The sequence below is a fragment of the Polypterus senegalus genome, chromosome 18 (assembly GCF_016835505.1).
Source record: "Polypterus senegalus isolate Bchr_013 chromosome 18, ASM1683550v1, whole genome shotgun sequence".
In the NCBI taxonomy this organism is placed as follows: domain Eukaryota; kingdom Metazoa; phylum Chordata; class Cladistia; order Polypteriformes; family Polypteridae; genus Polypterus; species Polypterus senegalus.
Window position 1 is genome coordinate 44,684,755 of NC_053171.1, and position 26,606 is coordinate 44,711,360.

At 41.7% G+C, this 26,606-nt stretch overlaps 1 protein-coding gene across 12 annotated transcripts in view; it reads right to left on the reverse strand.

Moving 5' to 3' along the window:
• The window catches only part of syne2b (spectrin repeat containing, nuclear envelope 2b), a 437,867-nt gene that overhangs the window by 208,577 nt on the left and 202,684 nt on the right, over positions 1 to 26,606 (reverse strand). For all 12 annotated transcript variants that reach the window (XM_039741095.1, XM_039741096.1, XM_039741103.1 and 9 more), the window contains 8 exons: positions 25,957 to 26,135; positions 23,534 to 25,580; positions 18,639 to 18,973; positions 15,185 to 15,329; positions 13,804 to 14,013; positions 13,072 to 13,331; positions 7,301 to 7,460; positions 1,410 to 1,565 (listed from right to left, as the gene is read on the reverse strand). In XM_039741095.1, the coding sequence (XP_039597029.1) occupies positions 1,410 to 1,565; positions 7,301 to 7,460; positions 13,072 to 13,331; positions 13,804 to 14,013; positions 15,185 to 15,329; positions 18,639 to 18,973; positions 23,534 to 25,580; positions 25,957 to 26,135 (3,492 nt within the window). The remainder of the gene's footprint in view (positions 1 to 1,409; positions 1,566 to 7,300; positions 7,461 to 13,071; positions 13,332 to 13,803; positions 14,014 to 15,184; positions 15,330 to 18,638; positions 18,974 to 23,533; positions 25,581 to 25,956; positions 26,136 to 26,606) is intronic.

A 26,606-nucleotide genomic window follows, 5' to 3' on the forward strand; every position in this document is an offset into this window, starting at 1 on the left:
TGTACAGCATGTGCCACACACATTAACCAGTACATGTCACTAAACCAGTAAATACAGTATGTTAGATGTCCATTACAGTACCCATCAGCAGCATCCTATAAAAAAACTGCTTGGTTGGCACTGGTGTAATGCCTCACTTCCCCAATGGTGGCAACTTACAACATTCAAAAAATAAAATCTAAGCAAGTGAAAAGTATTTCTATCATTACATTAAATCCTGTTAACTTATCGTAAGAATTATTGACTTATCAAAAAATTTGTACTTACAATTATTTAGCTTATTTTAAGAAATGTTGTCAAGTAAATTTTGCTTACCCCATTGGCAGATTTGTTTTGCTAAATAAAAGCAAAGAAAGTTTTTTGTCTAGTTTTTGTATATGCATTTTATGCAGTGCCTTCACCAGTAGGACTACCTTGTGCCAATGGGCATTTGTGAATAATTAAACCCTTAAACTAGCTGAACTGCAGTGCCAGCTAGTGGTCTGCACCCATTAAACCACAAGTTCTGTAACACTGCAGCACCAGAACTGTATCACCTGGGTAGTGCCAATGAACATTTCTCAGACTATTACGCTACATGGTGTAGCGCCAGCTGGCAGTTATCTTCCACGAAAAGTGCAGTAACACCTTGGGCTCACTAGTTTTCAGATACTGTAATTGGGATTTGATCATCCTATAGTGCCAAAGGTGATTTGTTAGGTTCAGACTACTAAGTTGTCCCCAGTGCAGTGCCATCTGGCAGTCTGTGCCCACTAAATCATTAGTATGGTGACAGTGCACCTCAGCACTAAACCTTTACCTTTACTCTAATGGAATGGCAGCTAACAGATTCACAACAAAGCAGCAGGGTGCAACAGCGCAGTGATAGCTTATGTTCACCATTAAGGCTGCACCGTTCTGTGCAAGTGCAGATGGACAATTAGGCTACCGCAGGGCAGTGCCCACTGAACCACTAGTCCAGGAACTGTGCTAACTTTTGCACTGATGCAATGTCAACCTGCTGTCTAAGACCACTGCACATCAGGCAGTGCACATTTGGTATCAAAGCAATATTGTGTAATGCCAGCTAGCAAGGCCCTGCCAACTCATTGTTAGGCTTGCTTGAATGCAGTGGCAAAAAACTGGCAGGAAATAAGTGAAGGTTATTAAAAAATAAGTTCAGGCTTAATTAATGAACATTGTTAGGACAAGGCACCTTGCTGAGTAACAGACACAAAAGCTTTACAAAAGATGGCACAGCCAAAGTAAATGGCAGCAAGTAGTTATAGCACCCCAGCAGTCAAAGCTTCCTAACAGTCTTAGAATAAAGTAGTCTGAATACACACAAACACTCCTAATGCACTCTGCAGCCTGGCCATTGAGAGGTCAAGCTGCCGTAAGAATGGTGCCAGTTACCCTCATTTAGTTACCTCTTTCTGTACTTCCTTCAGGGTCCTACTGACGTCCTGGAGCTGTGTCTCTATCTCAACAGGAACAATGGTGTACATGTCCGAGTACTTGATGCGGAGCTGCTCCATGAGCTTCTTAATAAGTCCCTTCTGGTTGTCCACCTCCTCTTGGATCTCCTGAAGCGAGAGTGCAAATCCGATCACCCACTGCTCTCCATTAAGGCTGGGATTCCAAATGAAAGATAAGCATGTACTTCCTCTCAACAACACAGAAATTTCAGCTCTCCACCTGTGGGTAACCACTTGACCAAATAGTGCGGCCGTTACGCGTGAAGTGCCTGAGCCACAATTTGCTGCTCTGATCTCAAGAGGCTGGGAAGGTAAACTGGCAGAGGGGAATCTGCAACACCACTGTGAAAACAGCTCTTGTTGGCACAGCTTGGGAACGATACCTATTGCTGTGCCTCTCCCAGCGGCACAAAAACAAGAGGCCGGCACCTGGAGTATCCACTTACAGCACATTGTGCACAACAAAGTGGCACAGAGAGATCTGGCTGAGAGTGCCTCAGAAAACACACTGGACAAGGCACTCGGGCAACTGGAGACAATGGCCCTGAAAGGAATCCAGGAGGCCAAATTTAAATAAGAGCGGCACTGGGTTCACCCGCCATGTTTCTATAAACGACAGTACTTGGTACACATCCAAAAGAGGAAGAAAAATAAAAGCAAAATCAAGGAATCTGCACGTGAAGTACTGTGGTCGGCCCTGCCTATGACGGTTTGTGCTGCTGCTGCTGGACAATCGGAGCATTGTCTTCAAGGCAAAGTGGAGCAACTTCATCGCTCATTAATTCAGTATTACTCATGGATCAGCTGCTCCTGTCCGCAGAGCGGGACCGTGTTCCGGCCTAATTGGAATGAGCGAAGGGAGGGTCTGTGTCACAAATTCACATTTGACAAAATATAATAAGAGGCTTAATTTTCCTTCACTGTTATTTACTACTTTTTGTATCTTTCTCAGCTGAGTTCTACGCATCTCTCCAAATTTCTGTTAATTGTATCCTCGTTTGCTCCATAAAGTGTCCTGTGATGGCAAACACGGTTGTTAGTGCTACTTAATCATTCATTCTCTGCACTTATCTGTTCAAAAACAGGAAGCGATAATCTGTTCTAGGAGCTTTGGGTACAAAACAAGACCCAACCCTGAAGAGGATGACAATCCATTCTCAATACACTCACAATCACACAGCAGACCAATTTAGAATTGACAATTAACCTAACATACTGTGTTCTTCTAAGAGGTGGGGGAAGAAATAGGGGAAATGAAAGAAAATTCCAAGAGTTCCAGGAAGCATAGTCCCCACACACAAGGTGAGGCTGAGAGATGAAACGAGAAACCTTAAGTTGTGAGTTGCTAAGACCCTGTGCTGAGCTCCACTCTTCTTGTAACCTCTTCACCATCTGCAGTGAAGTTCAGATGATATTCAACATATCACCTGAGTATTTTACAGGCTTTAAACTCAAATAAATAACATGCTTATGGATTATTACTCTTCAATATATTATAGCGTATGTGTTGTTGCATGTAGAGGGCATAGCAGAGCCCCAAACCCCAGACACAACTAGACCAAAGAAAGTTATGGTTTCAAAAGGCTTGTTCATTTTTAATAAAATGATTTAGTACAGGTTGTGATTAACCACAAGCACAAATTTTCTTCTCCTTCCTTCTTTCCAACCTCCACTCCTTGCTGGGTAAGTGTTATTCTTTTACACTCCCGACTCTAACTCGCCTGAGTAATACAGAGTGGCAGCTTTTATGCTGGACCCAGGAGTCCTACATTTAGAAAGCACTTCTGTGTCAGATGGAATTACACTACAACAAGGCAGTCATCACCTGGTAGTGCCCCCCTGACTGCCAGTGAGGGACCTAACAGGGCTGCCTTGCAAAACTACAGGTCACTTACAGCCCTGCAGAGCCACACCAGGGGTACACCGCCACCTATCAGTCAAGAGGAATGTCTACCCTTGGAAGGCCAACTCCGGGCATTTCTGTTCTCCAACTGAGGGGCGTGGTAGCTCCTACCCTGAACAGGGCACCTATACATCCCTGGTAGCTTCCTTTAACATGGCAACTTGACCGGGCAAGGGAGAATAATATACTTTGGATGGGATATCTGCACATCCATCCATTACTTTCTACTTCCATACCAGGCTCCTGGCTGTGAGGAAGAACACTGGACCCCTGTGCCAGGACCTATTTTCTGCTGTCATTCCTCATTTTTATGTATTTGATCCATTTTCTCTTAATCTATTTCTATATATTGTGATGTATGGCCAGCTGTTCATCCCGGCCAATACCCCCACACCACCAGGTGGAGCCCTCCCTGCAGAATGGAGGTGCCCCGAAGACCAGCAGGGCATTATGGACATTGGAGTCTTTATTCACAGCCCTGCTGGATACCATAGGGGCCGCCAGGGGTCGCTGCAGGGAGGCCCAGAGACTATTTGCCTTACGCCCAGGAAGTACGTCATAGTCACATGGACAAAGGGAACGATGTGCTTCCTGGGTGAAGAAAAAAGGATTTTTTATTTGACCCAGAAGTGTTTCACCCTCTCTGTCCATGTGACCTGGAACACTTCCGGGTTGAGCAGTATAAAGGACTGTGGGAAATCCCAGACGGATGAGCTGAGTTGGGAGGCAGGGTGGCTAAGCGTCTGGGAGTGGAGGATTGGTTTATTGATTATTGTTATTGGTTTATTGGAGAATTGTGGAGAGGAGCGTGCTTTGTGCACTTTATTATTATAATAAATAATTATTTGGACTTTTATCTGGTGTCTGACGTGTGGTCCGAGGGTACAAGGGTGCGAGAAAACCCTAATTCTGTCACAATATATATATATATATATCTATATCTATATATCTATATATATATCTATATATACAGTATATATATCTATCTATATATATATATATCTATATATATATATATATATATATATATATATACACAGTATATATATCTATCTATATATCTAACAGGTGGAGGCCACTGACATTTTTCCCTCCTCATCTTTTCTGACTGTTTCTTCACTAGTTTTGCATTTGGCTACAGTCAGTGTCACTACTGGTAGCATGAGGCTGATACCTGGACCCTACAGAGGTTGCACAGGTAGTCCAACTTCTCCAGGATGGCACATCAATACGTGTCATTGCCAGGTTTGCTGTGTCTCCCTGCACAGTCTCAAGGGCATGGAGGAGATTCTAGGAGACAAGCAGTTACTCTAGGAGAGCTGGAGAGGGCCATAGAAGGTCCATAACCCATCAGCAGGACCAGTATCTGCTCCTTTGGGCAGGAGGAACAGGATGAGCACTGCCAGAGCCCTACAAAATGACCTCCAGCAGGCCACTGGTGTGAATGTCTCTGACCAAACAACCAGAAAGACTTCATGAGGGTGACCCAAGGGCCCCATGTCCTCTAATGGGCCCTGAGCTCACTGCCCAGCAGCATGCAGCTCGATTGGCATTCGCCATAGAATACCAGAATTGGCAGATGCACCACTGGTGCCCTGTGCTTTACAGATGAGAGCAGGTTCACCCTGAGCACGTGACAGAAGTGAAAGGGTCTGGAGAAGCCATGGAGAACATTATGCTGCCTGTAACATCATTCAGCATGAGCAGTTTGGTGGTGGGTTAATGATTGTCTGGGGAGGCATATCCATGGAGGGTCACACAGACCGCTACAGGCTTGACAAAGGCACCTTGGCTGCCATTAGGTATCAGGATGAAATCCTTGGACCCATTGTCAGACCCTATGCTGGTACAGTGGCTCCTGGTGCACGACAATTCCTGGCCTCATGTGGTGAGAGTATGCAGGCAGTTCCTGGAGCATGAAGGAATTGATACCATTGACTGGCTACCACACTTTTCCTGACCTAAATCCAATAGAACACCTCTGGGACATTATGTTTTGGTCCATCCAATGCCACCAGGTTGCACCTCAAAGACTGTCCAGGAGCTCAGTGATGCCCTGGTCCAGATCTGGGAGGAGATCCCCCACAACACCATCTGTCATCTCGTTAGAAGCATCCACCGATGTTGTCAGGCATGTATACAAGAACACAGGGGCCATACAAAGTGCTGCGTACAATTTTGAGTTGCTGCAATTAAATTTTGGCAAAATGGACTAGCCTGCCACATAATCTTTTCACTCTGATTTTTGGGGCGTCTTTGAATTCAGGGCTCTGTAGGTTGATCATTTTCATTTCCATCAAACGATGTGGCATCCTTTTGTTCCTAACACATTACCCAGTCTATATCAGTATAGATATCCAGGAGGATTTCTTTTTCCCATTGAGATCTGATGTGTTTTCAAAGTGTTCCTTTAATTTTTTTGAGCAGTTTATATACCTGTATATATTTCTATCTATATAATCTATTTTCCTAAAATACTTTTTCTCAAAACACTTTTTTTATTTGTAACTTACCCAAATTTTCAGTCTTCACTATTTTTAGTTCTTTATTATTTTTTTAACATAAAATTAGTCTCCATTCGATTCTCACGGAGGGGCCAGAGCCTCAGACCCTATCCTGGAAGTACAGGGTGCAAGGCAGGAACAACCCTGGACAGAGCGCCAGTCTAACCAAAGGGCCACTCACAGACATCAACACTCACATCAAGCCCCTTTAGAACTGCCAATAAATAACCCTACATGTCTGGAGACATGTCAGAGGAAAACCTGAGTATCTGTAAGAAAATGTTGCTTTGTTATGTTACTTTTCTTTTAAAATATATTTTCATTTCATCAGCTCCCCTTGTTATTTTTCTGTTACTATTTATTGCAGTTTTTCTATCACTTTCTAATCAGAACCACGTAATTTTTAATTCAATTGATTCATGTTCTGAGCCCATTTAATCCAGTGCAGTGTCCAGGGGAACCACAACCTCTCCTAGGAGCATCAGGCACAAGGCAGGTCCTACCAGGCCTCATTGGTCGCATATTCTTACATGGTGGCCCTAGAACAAAGGGAGTCCTACCAGGCATCATTGGTCACACATTCTTATATGGTGGATGCGGAACAAGGCAGGTCCTACTGGGTTGAATTGGTTATATGTTCTTATATGGTGGCCCTGGAATAAGGTGGGTCTTACCAGGCCTCATTTGCCACATGTTCTTATATAGTGGCCCTGAAACAAGGTAGGTCCTACCAGGCCTCATTGGTCGCATGTTCCTACATGGTGGCCCTGGAACAAATGGGTTCCTACCAGGTGTCATTGCCCACACATTCTTATATGGTGGACCTGGAACAAGGCGGGTCCTCATTGGTCATATGTTTTCACATAGTGGCCCTGGAACAAGGTGGGCCTTACCAGGCCTCATTAGACACACAATCTTATATGGTGGCCCTAGAACAAAATGGGTCCTAGCAGGTCCTACGGGGCTCATTGGTCATACGTTCTTATATGGTGGCCCTGGAACAAGGTGGGTCTCACCAGGCCTTATTAGACACACGTTCTTATATAATGGCCCTGAAACAAGGCAGGTCCCACCAGGCCTCATTGGCCACATATTATCAACTGTCTATAGTAGCCCTGACACAAGAGCAGTGAAGAGCACTGATGTGCTTGGCACTTGAAGTGGATTGGAGCTGATCGCTCAAATAAATCAACAACCTAATACAATAAACAAGCTAACTGTTAGTATATTGCTTTCATTATAATCACTTTCATAAAGCAACTTAGAATAAAATAATCAGTTTGACCACAAAAACTAATTCCAAACAATATTTCTGTGTGAATAACAATACAGAACTTTCATTAATAGAGAATCCATATTTCGCTCTGGAGCACCAGTAGTAAGGACATGCTCCACACAGCTCACAACCCCCAATTAGAGTCCCTCCAATAGCTTACCCTTAACTGAGTGGCTCTTGGTGTAGGCTTCATCTTCGACAGCAAGGACGAGCATGTCACAAGCCACTCTCGGACTCCCTCTATCTTGGCTTTCACAGCATCCCGCTCCTGCATGTCTGTCTGCAGCACCTGCCGGGCATTTGCCACTTTCTGCTTCAAACTTCCAAGGAATTTAGAACATCAGACAATCAAAATTGTGAACAGAAGCATGAATACAAAATACAGTCCAGCAACTTACACAATAGTACGGAGCTGCTACTCTGTGCGAGACCTCTCAGGAATGCAGCATGCTGTCAACTACCAGCATGTTTGCCAAAACTGACAAAATAATTGGGGTAAAAGACTCACCCATCTGACTGGGCCATGCAAGGAGGGCAGCCAGAGTTCACAGAAAACACCCAAACAACAGTCTGTTATAGCCCAGGACAAGTGTATGATGGGCACTAAAGTCAGGTTATAAGCTGGCACTGAGAATGACTTGCACTAAGCTGAGTTAAGGACAATTCACACTAACAGTTACCAATGAAAACTTTCAATGGCATGAACTTTGTCTTCTACAAGTAAGCCACATGCTAAAGATGAAAAACTGATGGAGTGATTTTAAACCTTTAGGTCAGTAGAGCTGACACCAAAATAAACCCCCAAAGTCTGCATTCACTCTTTCTAGTTCTAAACATTGGTAATATGAGAAAGCCTAAAAAACTCAGACATGGATGGCACTCCTCCAAGATCATCAGAGTGGACATGACTTTGTGCAGCTTTAACACCATAAAAGTGGATATATACTGCAAAAGGTGACGTGTCTGACACTCCTTAAAATCACAAGAGTGGATTAGAGTGGCACAAGTTTAAAAGTGAAAGATGGTTAAAGATGCAGATACTATAAGCCCTAAATACTTTCATGGCTGGCACTTCTTTATAATTCTAAATTTAGATATGATGGCTTCAAATTGCATTTATGCATATGGGCAATCGAAATCCCTAAAGCGTACCTGGCTGGCACCAAGGTTATTATCGTAAACTGAAGACTAAAAATATTAACAAAGAAACAATTTCATAAACTAAAATAAAATAATTAATAAAATCAGGATGAGAAACTAAAACAATAAGAAACTTTTTCAATAGCTGAAAAGATTAACTGAAATAAAACAATAAACTACATAAATGTTTTCAGTTTTTGTGATCTGATCTATAAGAACATGGCAGTATAAATTTTTGCATTTCTTGTAAAATTCGGGGCCTGCCATGTAGGTGGTGAAATTCACGACGAAATGTTTCTCTGACTAAGGCGGCATCTGCGATTAACAAGGCCGGTAGAAAACGTCAAAGTGCTGCATGGGAAATTTTTGGAATATAACAGCTGGCACATTTATATACACACACGTAACCGGGTTAAGAAGAATAGCCCGATTAAGGGTGAAATCTTATTTTTTAATAATCCGCGTTCACATGCACAAGTAATCTTCTTGAGTTCTCCATTGGCAAAGCACTCCAATGTCATTAAACAACAAAAAAAAAGAGTTAAATATCATCATCAGCCACCATGAATCAAAAAATAAGCACAAGGCCTGTGATATTTTTTTTTGTGTGTTTTATACAAATGTTTAAATAAAGTGATCCTTTATTAAGTTTCTTTTACTGGATCGCACGCTGCTGACTCTTTTCTGCTTGGCTGAGTGACTAAGCCCTGCAAAGGACCAAACCTGGTGCTACTGGAATAATAATAATAATAATAATAATAATAATAATAATGCAGGCATTTTTACTTCAGTACAATATGCGCTAGGTTACTCATTGCTTTAAAAAGTAATCAAACTACGTAACGCATGTCACTTTTAACATGTTACCCTACTTCTCTTGAGATTGTGTTGCTGAGTTTAGCATACTGTACGTTCAGTTCGTCAACACAAATTTAGCGAAATTTCCGAAATACTTAGATTATTACAGACAGGAGAAGGAATAATGTGATCACCCAACCATTTACCGCTGGAAATGTGTTTTATCGACACTTCTACGCCTGGCTGCTGGAAGCGTGTGTGAAGTAAATACAGGCGCAGGCTGACAGAGTGCAATGGGCACACGCAGACTACAAAATCCTTAAAAGTCACCTGATGAAGGAGCTGCATGGCCACATAAATGGAGAATTCGTGGAGAAATCGAAGTCTGTTAACCAGGTTTTTCAGAGGCCAATAACCCAAATTCTCTTTCAGATCGCATTTTAGAAATCAGATTTTTGTGAATACTCAGGTTATGAAAGCGGATGTAAGCGCACTATTTGAAAGTGACAGTACTAAATGCATGGTACATGTGTGCTGTGCAGATTAAGGGTAGAAATCCTACAAACCTTAAAGTTCACTTAAATAGCCATTACAAATTAGTCCACAACATCTGGGTAGAGAAACAGAAAAGTAAAAAAAGTGTGAACAAACTGAGCACACATGGAAGTTCAAGTCTGCAAAATGCAAGCCAGCAAACCTTAACGTCATGTTTGTAGACAGCAGCAGGTCGGGAAGCAAACTCAGTAAAACACCAAAAACTTGCAGAGGCCCAAGTAAACATGCGGATTGAAAATTGGAATTTCACATTGCAAATAAATTGGATACAGCAATGCAGCATATTAAAGAAACTACCAAACAAGTGTATACGAATGGAGTAAAAAGGGTCTGACGTTTTTGTTTTTGGGAATTCTCTGTGCGCAGCGTGCTTTGTTACATTTGTGTCAAAATGTCATCTGCATACAGGAGACGATTTGGCAAAGGCCATCGATTGAAGTTTGGATGTATGGGACATACCAAAGGTCAAGGTAATGATAATAGTGACAGAATATGAAGCAAACATAGTACAAGCTGTATACACGTCAGAAAGTACAGAAGTAAGTAGACTATTGTAATTGACAAATGAGATAAATATGTTCAACTGAGATTTAGAAATAGGAGTGAGAAGTGCAGACATCCAGGAGGAGCTCAAAGTAGAGCTGATGACCCTCCGCTTTTAAAGGAGCCAGTTTGGGTATGCTGCCTGGACGTCTCCCTGTAGGTGTTTTAGACGCTTGGAGGAGACCCCGGGGAAGACTCATGGCTTACTGAGAGGATTATATCTCCTAGATGACCTGGAAACACCTTGGGATCCCACAGAGTTGGCAAGTGTGGCTGGGGAAAAGGACGTATGGGCCGCACTACTAAGACTGTTGCCCCTGTGACGTGGCATCAGATAAGTGGTGGAAAATAAATGAATGTTATATTGACTACTTTATAGGTCAATCCTTTATATCACAAAATATGTGTGCATTTTTAATGTAAAATAAAAATAACCTCTGTATATAAAAGAGACGATCCTAATAAATTGCTTTCAAAATTCACATAGGTGTTTGGTTAGATCACGGGTGTTAAACCCCAGGCCTGGAGGGCTGCAGTGGCTGCAGGTTTTCATTCTAACCCTTCTCCTAATCAGTGACCTGTTTTCACTGCGAATTAATTTCTTTTCCCTTAATTTAATAACCCTGATTTTAAGGATTCAGTCCTCTAAATTGATTCCTTTCTTCAGTAAATGACAGCCAAACAGAAGAAACAGACGACAGATGACCAGCTAAATTGGGCCTTCCAATTTCAACCAATTTCACTCCAACCAATCTCTTAACGAGAAGCCAATTATTCTTGCTGTTAATTAAACCTGTTTTTTAATTCCTTGTTGCTGCTCTCATTCTGCCACAGCAGACATTTCCAAAACTGTTGATTTTCTGTTTTTCCTAAGAACACCATCAAAATGTTTTGGTGACCTGATGGATCAACCTTACTGAGACCTTCACCTTTCTTTATTTTCAGATATTGTGTGATGGGCACTGGTGAGCTGCTCATATGGCGACTCGTTTTGTGTCTCATTATTGTTTGGCTACTAATTACGGGGAAAAAAAAAAAAACAACAACTAAGGAGCTTGAGTCAAGTTAACTAAAACAAAGGCAAAAGAAGTTGATTAGAAGATGATTAGAATGAAAAACTGCAGCCACTGTGGCCCTCCAGGACCAAATTTCGACACCCATGGGTTAGATAGAAGAAGGATAGAATGTTCATTTTTCATAATCTATATGGCAAATGGAAGGTTTTATTTTTATTCTCTATAAATTGGCATGCTAATAAAATATTTTGCACACTGTTAAAAATTCTGATGTGTAAGGTACAAAAGTACAGAATCCCGAAATAATTTAAGGGACTTTATGAAGGAAGAGATAAAAACAGAGTGTTTTGCGTGAATTACTCGTTAGCCTGAGATATACTGCAATTACTGTCACTTTGCAAATGGTATAATTCCCGAGATTAAACAGAAAAGGAAGAAATGTACACATACCTGAGCAAATATTTTGTATGAGAAAATTGAAAATTGGAACACGGAGACTAGGTGTTTTTGATAATTTGACATTTTATTTCTAAACTAAATAGGGATTTAATGGGTCCCCTTAGACTGCCTGTGGCCACTTCTCATCTTTAAAGAAGAGTAAATATAGTGGAGAAATTTGTATTGACTGAAGTGGCACAGCACAACCTCACCATAACAGCTCCATAGATTATAGTAGCTTCAGCAAACACCACAGATGTTCACAAATAAAACTTCTTAGCAAAAAAAATAATTAAGCTAAACCAGCCTTGGCCATTTCAAAGTGCTCCAGGTCATTAGGCACAGTGTACAGTTTCAGAAACTGAAACACTTTGACCTTGCTTTAAGAAAGACGAACAATGGGCTGAACTAGCAGCAGGAGGAAGAACATAGTCACAGGGAGATCTTCAAACCATGAGACGTCTAAGTGACAGCATTCCATGAGCACAAGGGATGAGAAGATGATACTATTACACATTGGGTGCTTCGGCCAGCATGGTTCTTGACAGATGCTAAACATTTAGGTTGTATGGTGTGATTGTCATACTCATTTGCTTTGCTTCTGCTTTTGGCATATTAAGTGACATTAAAGTTTATAATGACTATATAAAGTACCTAAACCTGCATCCCTACTTGTTTTGTTGATCGTTAAAATAGGTGCCCCCTTGAGTAAAGAACTTAGAGTAACAGTTGGTGTGACCCGACATTTGCGCGATAGACATATGCGCGCCGACAAAATATCGCTGATTAAAACGTGCCGTCAAAATCGCGAAAGTTTCATTAAATATGAATTACTAGTTTAAAGCATATATAATAATGTTTATTTTAGAAGTCAATATTATGAGACGCGGCATGCCATCAGCACGGCATGCAGATAGTCCTTAAGATCACGCCCTGCATACGTAGAAAGAATTGCAGCAAGGGCGTCCCACTCTCTTGGCCTCTCTCGCGATTTTGTCGTGGCGATTTTGTCACCGCGCATTTGTCGAAAACCAGTTAGCGGGTTTGTCGGCGCTCATTTGTCGGTCGCGGTTTTGTCGGGGCGCATATGTCTATCGCGCTTTTGTCGGTGAACCACAGTTGGACCAAAGTCCCCGGTAGGAGTGCACTGCAACTGCAGGCTGTGACTACAGATAAAAAGGAGGGGGGCAATACTTCCTAGTGAAGGAAGAGTCAGAGTAGCAGTTAACTCTGGGTGAACTCTGACCATAATCCCAGGTGCAGGGGCATTCTGGCTGCAGGCTGTGTCTTCTTTTAAACTGGCAAGTGCAAGAATTGAGCATAGAGGGTGAGGAAGACAATATACAACTGTGGGCCTACTAAACCGAGAGAAGGAATTTTACACTTTCCACAACAAAACACATTGACACTATAGATACATGCCTAACACAAACAGCCTTACTTGGTATAGCGATCTTGCATTTCTTGCAGCTCCTTGAAGAGGCAACTAGATGGCAACTCTGCGCAGTTCTCAGAGATTCCAACAATCCCCTTCACCTGCCATATAAGTGTAGACAGGGCAGCCTGTCCGCTGCTGAGCTGGCTGTCATACTCATTCAGGTATGTGAGTAGGTCTAAGAGACCGGCTGTTGTGGTTTCTCCTGTTGGAGTCCCTGGAAGGTCATGTTGCAATGTGTCCAACAGCACAGAGGCTTTTTCAACCTGCAGAGTGAAAGGTATGGTATTGAACACAGTCTTGTAGACATGCAGACGTACACTGTTCTAACAGTTTGCTTTTTGTTGTATGGTCATGCAAGTCATTTGATCAGAACACAATGCTTGCTTCTGCTGACAGTTACAGTACATTCAAAGCATTGCCTCACTTCTGTTATGCTACACGGTGAACTCATTTATGCATTTTACAAAGGGACTTCCAAATTACTTTCAAATATTTCCATATTTCTTTACTTGGAATCCTTTCACGTCATGCAACTCATTTAGTGATCATTATGTAATGCACTATAAAAAATAAAATTGACTGAAATTTTGCTACTCTGAAGAATGGCAATGCAAATAAAAATGAAGCACACGACAAATACTGCTACATCTCTGATTAAAAAAACTTCCCCCATAAAAACCCTAATGTGTCCTGACAGCTCCCAGTGAGCCCTTTTGTTGGAGCCTCCTTACTGACCTTCTCGTTCACGGCTTTCCAGGCTTCAGTTTGCTCTTCGCAGAGGGCCAGCTGTTCCCTCACAGTCTGACTCAGCTGGATGTGCAAACATGAAAGAGTGCCCAACCCCTGTAAACATTCAGAGACACTCCATTCCTTCTGCAGCCCCTGGGCCAACTCTTTGAGGCACACCAAACCATCTTCAGCTTGGTCCACACTGTCTGACACAGACTTTGAAAACAAAAGAAGAAGGTGTTGAGGGGGGAAGCCTATCTGGGACTCATCCAAGGTTTCCAGCTCTCCACCCTCACATTCCCTACTTGAAGGTTTTCATGTTATCCCTCCCTGCTTCTCTTAATAATTTAAATCTGAGTCTCTGGTGTTCAACTTCAAGTCATTAGATTGGCTGCGCCATGTAAGGGAAATTTCATTACCTTTAGATCTGATGTCTTGCATGATTATGCTTATTGCATAGCCATAGCTGTGGTGTTAATGTACTGTGTGTGCATGGACAGCTGGCCTTTTTAGTGTCACGTATCAGTTTCAGTTATACGTATTTTGAGTTTTATTGTTGTTTTTGTTAATTTTGAATTAGTTCTCATGTCTTTATTTTATTTGTGATGTTATGATTATATTCCATTTCTTTAAATATACAGACATTCCATGTTCTTTGTGGGTGGAGTCCCAGGAGGCGGGGCCAACCTGATATCACCACTCCAGGGCCCTCCCTCAGGCTATTTATACTAAGTGCAAAGGCCTGGGTGTGGCAACTATTGTCATAGTCTAAGGAGTTTGTACGTTTTGTGTTTAATATCTTTGATTTGATATTTTAGTGAAATCAAGCCAAAGGTTGATAGTTACTCTTGCTAGTTCTTCACTTTTGGGCCTGTTCCAGCCGTCACCAACAGGTTGCATTGGGGCCTGAGTGAAGTTGATGTTGCCTCCGCTGGGCACATCAGGTAAGTTTCTGGCTTGCTTACCATCTTACTTTGAAAGCCTAGCACTAATTTTGCTCTGGAGAAAACTTCATGCAAAAAATTTAGAAGGATTACATTTTTTAATACAGGGATTGTCAAATTCGGTTCTGGGGGCCTACTGTGGCTGCAGGTTTTTGTTCCAACCAACTTTTTTTGTTCCAGCCTTTCATGATTCAGTGTTGTTTGCCTGTAAATGTTTCCTGCAGCGAGGTGGCACCACCATTATGATTGGTTGGTTCCTCTAGCTGTCCTGATGTCCTACTAGGATGCCCTTTTTTGTCATTAGCATGTGAACTCTAGTATTACCATTGTTTCATTCTTTGCATGGTATACCAACTCTGCCTGTCAAACCGACTTTTAAAACATGCAAGTTTGATCATGGGAAGCAGCACACAGACTCCCAGACAAGCTCTCAATTTCAGTACCTTTAATTTATCCAGGCATTGGAGGCACTCCTGATAGGACTCTGCTTGTGCAGACAAGGCACCTGCCAGAAGGCTCTGTGCTTCATGAAGCTGGGCAGACAGCTTGTCTTCTCCATGTTTGTACTGCTGGTATTCTTCTGCACACCTTTCCAAAAGCACAAAACAGAATATTAAACTTAAGTCTGTTCTACTTATTGTCCTTTTTCATCATTATTATATATAGATCAAAAATACAGCAGACTTTACAACAAAATAGTGCAGCAGAGATAAAGCGATACCAATACACATTGTAATAAATATGAATAAATATGCAACACTCTCAAAAATTTTACCAACGAAAAGTCATGTGACCCGTCTCTTAGCCAATTATCAACACCAATGGTAATCTTTTTTTTTATCACTAATTTTATTGTAATCATTCCATACAGATCGATCAATTTTTACAAAAAATAGGATTGAGAACAAGTCGACCCCCACCCCTGAGAGAGACAGCATGGCCAATGGGGTAAAGCTTAAGGCTTGTAAGCATACCTAAATTGATGAGTTTGATAGGCCAATAGAGATGAATGCAGAAGATAAAGAAATGTGGAAATAATTGCTTCCTCTGTGCTTTGTCAATGGTAATCTAATCAGTAATAAAACATGGAAGTTGGAAAGGTGGTGTGTGCACTGCACAGATCTGCTTAATTGACCTAGTGATCCTGTCTCTGAAGGACTAATAGCAGCTGCATGACTGGCCACCATTGATCCAAACAAGTCAACGGTCCAGGAGGTCACCAAATGCTTGAACAAACTGAAAAATGGCAAAGCTCCAGGCATTTGCAATACCATCTCTGATGATAATAAAAGCTGATAGCTGCTCAGCTAACTAAAATTTTTAAAAACAGCTAGAAATTGGGAAACATTCAGACATCTACAAGAGACAAGAAAACAGGCAGATGTGCAGGGACTACTGAGTCATCACAATTACCCTGCCCAGGTAAACTGCTGACACGAGTACTACATCCAGGACATTAGTACAACCATTCATTGACCTCAAGGCAGCATTTCATGCAGTGGACTGTGACACTTCAATATGGCTTTTGCTGAAAAGACTTGGGTTTCCAAAGAAAATTGTTGATCTAATGAAAGTTTTGTACCCTGGCATAAATCTGTTTATTCATAGATGCCCAGATATTGAACTGGTTTGAGGTCAAAAGCTGCATTCGAAATGGATGCACAAATGTCCTAAACTTAAGACAATTATTAATCGCTTCTTGAATGCACGGCTTACCCTGGGTGGCCAGGCTTGAAATGAAGACATCAAACCTTTAAAAACTTAGACTATGGAGGAATTCATGGTCAATATGGTGGAAGAGATTCTGATTTTGCTGGACGTTATACAGCATAAACCCAATCCACTGAGCTCAGAAATGAACTGTCCGAAGTTATAATCCAGGCCACAGAAACTAGCATATTCCATATTGTGATCAGAATGTGGAGCAGGTGGCTTTCCAGTGCATCACCTGAGACTACAATTTGTCTCTACACCATGTGGCGTGTCAGTAACTGGGGTCTCAGACGAATCATTTAAATATCATACGCATGACTCATAATGAACAAAGAAGTATGCAAAGGCAATCGACAACCAGAAGTCAGCACCATCATCAGAAACAGACGGCTGTGAACATTAAGGGACAATCCATTAGCTGATCACATATACAGTATTTGAAGACAGCCACAAGAATAAGAGCAGTCACGTAGAAGACCACGACACAAAATGCCACCTCAACATCAATAACTGCCTATGTCAACTTAAATTCAGACTCTTCGTCACCTGGAAAAAAAAGGTCCAGGACCAAAAGACTTGGCACAACTGTTATGTTATAGCCAGGGTGTGTTCCATGGCTTATGTTAATTTTCCTTTTTGGTGCCTTCTTTGTTTATTTTAAAGTATTATTTTTATATGTTTATTGTAATCATGTCATTTCTGTTTGTATTGTTCTGTTTATTTATTATTTACTATATATGCATTATGTGTTCTTCATTGTTCCTTGTGTTTTGTGAGTAGGACTCCAAGAGGTGGAGCCACGTTGATGTCACAGCTGAAGGACCACTCTCACCCAGTATATGTGGAGCAGGTCCTTCAGTGGTTCATTGTACTTGATTATGAGTATTTGGAGAAGGGCATTATCTCATCATTATCATCTTTTTCTGGCTTCTGTGTTGGTTTACTATTATTGAATTTCAGATAAAGATTTGATTGTTGTGGTTTGCATTTTTATGGCTTTTGCCATTTTTATTCTATTTTTTCATTGATTTCAAATAAATACTCTTTCTAGTAAGCATTGTTTCTGGACTAGTTCTTCAAGCCACATGATTTAAAGTTGTTCTTTCTCTTAAGAGGTATTTTTGTATATTTTGGGACATTTCAAGTATTTTGAACTTTATAAGCCTGTTCTCCATTTTTTGAGCCTGGATAGGCTGAAGCCTGCCATTAAAGTTTGAGATCAGGGTGCCTGTGGTGAGGCCTATCTTAAGCAGGCCTGGTTCTGTGAGTCCTTTAGAAGACTCACATCCTTTTGCTATCCTGAGTGCTCTCAATCCTAACAACAGTTTTGTGATATAAACATCTAGGAGGGGCAGCTACAGACAAAATGAGTACCACATTAAAAAATAATTACAGTGTCAAACATGCAGGCATGAGGACTGTTTTACTGGATCTTGTCAAAGGGATGATTGAGGATTTTACACAGTCTGTAACTCCTCTTTTGCAATGGCCTTGAGACTTGAAGAGAATGTCTTCAGGGATATAGGACATCGTTTCCACCCTGCCTCATCAAGATCTACATCAAAATTGATATCATAACATCACTTGAAATCAACTTTCATTGTCGGACCATCTTCCCAGAAGGATGGAACTTCTTTTTTTCAATGCGAAGCTCAGTGTTTGATTACAATATGGTGATTGAACATTATTTCTTTATTCCTTTTCTAACCTTTTCTTTGATCCCTCTGGGATCCCAAAACTTTATTTATTTTTCATCTTGTTTTTAGAACAAGTATAAAAATACAAATTCACCAGCATGACAGGAGCAACGAATAGATCTGTAGTACTTTTACAAGCATGGATGAATAGTACGTGTCCTTTTCTTTGTTTTCCATTCACTCTTAACAATCCAGTTATATAGAAGCACCAGTACTCACAGACATAAGGAGACACCTCAGAACTGCAGTCACACATCACTGTGCTGGTTCTATTCCAAGTTATACCCATTAAATACCAGATTTCTGACAATGATTCACCAAAACCACTAAAAGGCTCATCTCTTTTACGTATGATTATCAGTGATACACGTGAAGATCTGCATGGTTAAGATGCTTGAGGTATGTAGGGAAAGACGAACAATGAAGCATTGGGTGCTCAGAGGTGACACAGTATCCACCCAGCAAGTAGCAAACAGACCCAAGTTACCTTTGAAGAAGCTGCCGTCGGATCTCGAGTTGCCCTCCTAACACCACTTTTCTTGTTAACAGGTCACTGAGCACTTTGGCATGCTGCACCTTTGGGTCTGCGTTTGGCAAGGATTGTAGCAAAGAGGAGAAGTTCTGGATGTCATCAATACGGTGCTCAAAGTCATCTTCACTTGCCACAAGATCGTCCTCGATTTGTTGGAGGAGCTGTTCACAGTTGCCGGGATGAACAGGGGAAGACAGCAGTTTGGCTTCAGTCTCATCCAGCAAGACAAATGCTTCCTTGACAGCAGCATCATAGCGCCTGACCATTTCCTGGGCTTTCATGAGCATTTCCTGAATGAGAGAAACATAGAAAGAGAAAGGTGAAATGGAAATACAAAGCCCATAGACTGTGCTTGTGGTGGTCTTTTAAATGAGGCTATGGAAGAGTCTGGCATTCAGGATTTAACACCAGTCAGGCTTTCAGCCCTGACTAGCAAGTGCGCAAATGGTAAAGGAGCAAAGGAGAAATTCAAATGGAAGATCAAGAGGCGTACAACTCTAGAACCAAATTTGACTGAAATCCAAAAATACAAAGGGTGATGAAGGTACTGAATTCAGAGCCAACTAGATCTCCAGTTCATATGCTTTGCTTGGGGGTAATTGATTGCATTAAACGCAGGTGTCCCATCACACAGGTGCCCAAAGTGGTTGGTATCCTGTTGTTGGACATGCAATCCTTGATCATCCCAGCAGGAGCCACGATAAATGGATGACATAGGAAGTTTGGGTCTAAATTGTGAACAGTGTGCTTTGAAACCCAGAATTTTAAATTATGATTACAAGAAAACAGGGATATAGTGGGTTGGAAAATGACTGACAAAAAAGTATAGCAAGAATGGACCTTTAATCCAACATAACCCCAATACCACATTCACCTACAATGTGCAAGTCATGATTTGAGGGTTTCCAATGCCCTTAATGCACTTTGATCACACTTCTTGGCAAAACTTTTCCATCTACCTATGGTTTTATTATTGAAGAGATATATTCTTAACATTTGTGGACCAATAATCAGCTTTCTGCCCCAATGTTCTTGTTGAAGAACTCATTTTAATGTTAACAGCTGGGATCCACTCTACTAAGTCATTTCACATTTCTTTAAAACATGCATAATGTTTTCCACTCTATATAATCCAGTTCACATTTGTGAGGCTGAAATCCAATATGGAAGCATCGGAGGCAAGACAGGATGCAGCCCTATACAAGGTGCCAATCCAACATAAAGCCCACTTATATAACAGCCATTTAGAATCACCAATTAACTTACACGGCTACAGAAGGCCATGTTTGATTACTGTATGTGTGTCGTTAGCACCTTCATGTTCTGCGTAAGTTTTTCTCCTGTTGCTTTGGTTTCCTAACCAAATCTCAAAGATATGCAGGCTGAAATTCTGAAAGCTTGGTTATACTTTGTGTGTCTGTGTGATGTAAATTTCATCAGCAGTCGGCACATTAGTTACCGTGTGGTTCGCATGTCTGTGTGGTACTGAGCACTCCTGTACATGTCGATTGCACATGTGCTAGACAACAAAATATATGGACATTTTCAAACAAGGCCAGCGTGCATGCATGGAATGATTGTGATTCAACATAGTGTCATGCACACATGATTGTACTATAAACAGAATGGAGTGTGCATCCGCAGCGGTCTGTATCCAGTCAGTTTTAGAAAATATCGAGTGAGAGTGTGTACATGAATGTAGTGCTTGGGCCTAATGCTGTCAGGATAAACTCTGGCCTCTGTGACCCTAAGTTAAATTAGGAAGGTCAAAAAATGGACAGATGGTGGACAATTTTTCATACGCCATCAAACTACAAGTGTCTGATATCTACTGGCTTGAGCATGGGAAAGATGCCATATAAATAAAATATATTCATTTTTCTGCCACATATTAAACTAACTGGTCTGTAGTTACTAGTTCTGGTCTTTTAATCTTTACAGTAAAACAGAAAGACGTTTGCTAGCTTACCATCTTTAGCGATCTCCCTAATATTGTTGTGAACTTAAAAGTCCCAAAGCACATACATTCCAATAAGCTCCAAAAGCACTTCCAAATAATATCCACTAGAGGGGGATATCACCATCAAACCCTGGCTTGCTTTAAGGGCAAACACTGAATCTTTATAAAAATGATTTATGTCTCAAAATGTTTGGAAAATACATCAAGCTCTGTGGAGCACACTAGGCAACTAGGAAGGGCAATTCAAGGCGAACAAGTTCCAACACAGATATTCAAGGCAAAGTCAAAAACAAAGAAAACAGGCTGAAAATCCAGAAGTTCACAAAAGGCACAGAAAAGGGCACAAGAACTCACCAACCTCAGAGTGCATTCACAATGAACTGCCAGGACCTGAGAAACTAATTTATTTATAAAGTTATCCAAAGTTTATGTAAGAACGTTAAAAATAGCAAATACTTCACTGCCATTATCATTTTTTTTAGAAGTCACCATGCTTTTTATATGTTACTGTGTTTTAATATGCAGGGATGTGCAGTGTGAGACATCACCTGCGTGACACTTCAAAAGGTCAGTGTTGTGCACTTCTTGATTATTCCAGTTTGCAGATAAAAGCACAAAAAAAATATCTTCATTAGTGTGTGCTTTTCTAAAAAAAATTCTGATTTCAATCCTAATGCTTTGACTTTTCAACCAAAGGCCATGTCACATTAGATCATTTTTCCAGAGATTTTTAGTTGTAGCCTTCATATCAATAATTTTAGTGAGTTGGAGGCAGTCAGCGGCTCACTCCCGTGAAGCCATTAGCTAACTGTGACATGTCCAGTGACTCACTCAGCTAAACTAAATCAAACAGGTTTGAGTCATAGGGGTGGGCTCTGTGTGCATGAGAGATGACAGCCAGTGAATGCTCATTCCCAAATACAATGTATAGAATGCGGTGACAAGGAATAAGAAACACGGGGTTCTTTGAACTTCACAAACAGAAGAGAAGCTTATGTGTCTGATGCCTTATGTTTTACATACCATGACAGAATGGAAAGAAGAAAAAACAGGCCAAGATTGTGGCTGAACTCACCATTGATGTCAACCCTTTGTACAGCACCGGCGCCATCTGGCAGTGTTAGGGAATCCATTAATCGGGAGCCCAGGATTCCTGGACATTTTTCATTCTGGCATCCCCGGGAATGAGACTGCTGTAATTCCCGGGAAACCGGGAACGGCCAAGCTCGTATATATATAGCGTGTAAAAATGTAAAAATCGATCACGAAATAACAGAGTTATAGTTGAAAATAATTAAGTGGCATGGTTTTTTGGCCCACGGTGTAGTGTGTTGCCAATTAATTCAGTCAACAACAGACCAGCAGCAGTCGTCAGTCTCCTGGTTCCCACTAAAACTGAGCACAGTGGACTGTGAGGATTCTGCACTCTGCAGCTCACGAATGCCGGGACGGGGCAGACTTCATTGATGTCTGTCAGACAACAGCTTTGAACAGCAACTTGAAATTGCAATGCGTCAGTCTGTTGCATCCGCATTATCTGTGCCAAGAAACCTGCCATCACAGAATGATGACAAGAAACTGGATGCATCAGTAAAAGCTGAAATGGCGGTGTTTCAGAGCAACGGCAAGCGCGGGCGTTGTTTAGAACAAGTGTATCAGTATCTGATGACTGTGCCGCCTACTTCAGTGGAGGCAGAGTGTGCTTTCTCAGCGGCTGGCGTACTCTGCATGAATGTGTGCTCTCGCCTGGACGACCGCACACTGGACACGTTGTGCTTTCTACGCTCTTATTACCGCAACTAACTAGATACATGTACTTATATGACAGCATGAACTGCTTGTAGATAAGGTTAGTCTTTTATTGCTGTCAACATATTGCAGTAGTTTTATTAAAAAATAAGTGTCGGTTGTTCTAAAACCGTTCACATGTGAGATGCCAATGCCCTGTGTCATCCCTGGGTGATGCGGGATTCCCAAATTCCCGGGAATGGATAAACCCATCAGGGGATTGATTCCCTAGGCAGCGTGCTCTTAGCTGTCATAAAAAGGAGCGAACACAACTGTGCGGTAGAGTCAGCACATAGTTGGTGAATGTGACATGGGCAGCGATGTTCAGTCGTGCAAACTGATATGGGTCCAGGGGTGAGATCAGCAAGTGAATTTGGTAAATCTGACAAACCCAATAACTAGATGACACATAATGTGACATCATCTTAAGATTTCTGGTTAGTGTTTTGAGTTCAGAAGAAAGATGGGACTGATTTTTTGGTTTAGAACTTTGCCTAGCTATTGACTGCATCTATCTTTGGGACACTACTATTCTATTTAGCTGCCTCCTTAAGATGTTACAACAGTTTGGAAGTTTCAACGCTTTACAGATTTATTACATGAAATGAATACATCATTTTGTTTATTTGGTTCAAGACTGTTTGTGCTCCCTATCTCACTTGTAGTGATTTTGTAGGCCTCTGGACTTTTTGGAATGTTAACCTTAGGATTTCTTTGTATTTTCCAGGCCTTTTTTTTTTTTTGGAGGCCAAAATTCACAACACTCAGGAGCTCTATTAAGGTTCCTATGACATATAAATGATGCTCAAAATTAGCTTTGCATGAAAAAATACCTTAAATGTATCTCATATCACTGGAAAAGCTTTCACATGTGAAAGTATGGTATATCAGCATTTTCCATTCTAATATGGAACTCAACCGTTTCAGTTTTTACAAGTCTACCTGACCAAAACACAGTAAGCTATAATAACTGGATATTAATGGCTCAGCCATTCTTGCTCCTGCCTCCCTGTATGATGAACTGCGTTTGAATCAGAAGTTAACTGTGGCTTCTTGGGATTTTGTTGTCTAGGTCTGCAACACTGCTCAATTGATGACCTACCATGCGTAAGAGGCAGTCTTCCCTAATTTCTTCTTCCAATTCTTCCAGCTCAAAGACATTTTCATCTGGGGATGAGTCAACTTCAGGCCTGCGCTTCTTGATGCTCTGGGCTCTGGCGACGTACCCCAGACTGTCAAGTTGACTCTGTAGAGCTTCACACTTGTGAAGTTGCTGTTCGATCACAGAGGGGTCTAGTGATACACACAAAGGCTGCTGCATTTCCAGTTTCTTTTGCCTCAAGAAGTCCTGTGCCGCTTCCTGCACTTTTGGCACCTCGAGTGGGGTTGATAGCTGTTCTTCAAGCTCGGCGGACTCCTCCTGAAGGACTTGTACGCATCTATTACAGTCGTTCATCAAAGTCTCAAGTTTCATTTCAGTGGTCTTCTTTAAGGATAGGTCCAGCATTGAAGAGATCATCTTGAAATTCTCATTGGCTTGCTCACAGAGAGCCCTGCAGCGAGTGCTGTCTTGGAGGACACGCTGGAACTCGGCCAGCCTGCTTACTGGATCACAGCCTTCTTCTTTCAGAAGCAACATCTGCTCTTCCACACTACCCTGAAGAACTAATAAATTCAGCAGGGAGGCTTCAAAATTTTCATACTTTGTCACCTGCCCAAGTAACTTCTCCAGTTTTGCCTCCAAGTCTTCTAGCTTAGACTGGACTTGGCTGACCTTTACAGGCTGCTCAAAATGGCTCAACTTTAACTGTTCAAGCTGGGATCTCAGTTCTGATACCTTCAATGGCAAAGAACGACTGAGTGAGAGAGTCTGTTGAGTCAAGGTAGCTTCCTCTTCTTCTACAATATGCTGAGTCTTGCTAATGTCATCTTCTAAGCCTTTGAGCTGTGCGGTCATTCTCTGGTGTGCCTCCATTAACTCCTGAATTTTCAGAAGTCTTCTTTTCTGGCCTTGGGTTACACTTCCAATGCCTTTCTGGAGGCTCTTTAATCTTTCACTGAGGTAGTCGTTCTCAGTTACACTCAACTTGTCAGAGATCTCCTGGCTCTCACTTAAAAGAGAAGCCATGACCTTCTGTTTTTCATCTGCCTCTTGCAAGATACAGGTGGTCTCATTGACCTGGCCCTCAAAATCATAAGACATGCTTTCGCTACTAAATTCTTCAACAGGTAGACTCTTTTCACCATGCAAACGCAACCATAAGGCAAGAGACTCAATTCTTTCAAAGAGATCCTCCCGGGCCTTTAAGTCACCCTGCTGCTTCTGCAACTTCTCTGATGTCTTCATTTCAACTGTCTTTATCAAAGTGACAATGGTTTGCAACAAGGAAAGCAAACTGCTAACTTCTGCCTCTCCCATGGTAGCTGCCATTTCGTTTATCCTTAAGGTCACAGTGTCCATGTCAGGATGCATAGCAACAACCTCTGACAGTGTGGTAGATAGCTGCTTTATGGAGCTCCGGAGATCTTCAGGAAACAGAGCAATTTTGCTTTCACATGTGAGGTTGCTGTCCAGTGCCTTCAGCCTTTCAAAGTCTCTCTTCAACTTCTCTGCCATTTCAACAGTCGCAGGGCCTTCTGCTCTGCCAGTGCTCACAGGAACCTTCTCCTGTAGGAGCTCTAACTTTTGCTGTAAATCCATCAAGGAATTCTGACCGTCTTCCTCTCTCAGCGAGCTGTGCAGCAGCTCCTCAGAATGCTTCTTCAAGTGATCAAGTCTCTGACCGGTGGCTGAGACATCAGTGTGCAGTGTCGTACCACTCTCCAACTTATCTGGGGAGCTGCTTGCAAGGCTGCAGGAGTTCTGTAGGCTCTCTTGAAAGCTCTGCAGGTCCTGGCGTTCCTCCAAAACACAGCAAAGTTCCTGAGATCCCAGGGATATCTGCTCATTGGTGCCCTCCGCAATGGCCTCAAGCTGCTCCCACCTCTGCTCCAGCTCTTCAAATCGAACATGTGCAGTCTGTCTGTCAGTCTCAGGAAGCTCCTGCAACCTATTTCGTAACTCTCTCAGGAGAAACTTCTCTTTTTCGATGGTCCTAAGAAAATCTTGGATGTTTTCTGGGTGACCTTTACTGCTCCTGAAGGAACTCCTGGTGGCATAAAAGAAATAAAAGGTCATGAATCAAGAAAAAACTATTAAAATTAACCTTTTTTAAAGCTGTCAGTCATCACTTGTAAGAGTGATTGCCGCCAAAATCCTGGCAGTATTTCATTCCATCACAATGCTTATGATTGCATGGCACCGATCATCTGGGAAACAAGCCATCATTTCATGATTAATACTCCCCTTCAGGGTGATGGGTTTGCCAAGCCTTTGTTAACAGTACTCGTAATCAAGAAGTGGCACAACTGGGCAGAGTCAGTCAGCTAGCTAGACAAGTCATATTGTCTGATCCCCTTTGTCAAGTGTCCTTCTTTAAATGCCAGCAAGTTTAATACTGACAATTAAGTGACATAAAGGCTTACGTCTTTAAGGTCTTCCACTCCTCTGACAGCTCGGCCAGGACTCGCTGGACTGTTTTTTCTTTCTCTTCATACTCTTCAGCTATGACTGAGTTACTGGATGTCTGCATTAGATCACCATCATCCAGTGAAACAATGCAGGGGTCAGTAAAATTCTTTGACTCGAGCAACAGGCTAGTGCCCTAAAAACAAAATTGAGACAAAGGACTTTAGGAACCGCAATAAAAACCTTCAGCTCAATCAGAGAAGTGAAGCTTAGCAAGTTCATTTAGTCTGCCTTCAGATGTACTTACAAGGGGAAGAAAATAAAAACAAGTAAGTAAAATGTTTACCACATGGCAACAAAAGGCATAATTGCATCTTTGGCATGCAAATCTAAAAGAAACTCAGACCATTAAGGCAGGCATTGAAAACGCAATGATGTCAGAGGCATGTTTCCCAGACAAAAACACTTCCGCCCTTCAAGAACAAAGAACAACTTTTTTTTTAGTAACAAAACACTCAGTCAGGTGAGAAAGAAATGGATGTGGTCTCTTTGGACTCTTATTCCTGAAATGTGACTTGAGGGGCAAATGAAGAATCCAGTAGCAACTTGTGGCTTATTGGACTGTATGGTCCTATATTTATTTATTCACTTAGCAGATTTTTTTTTC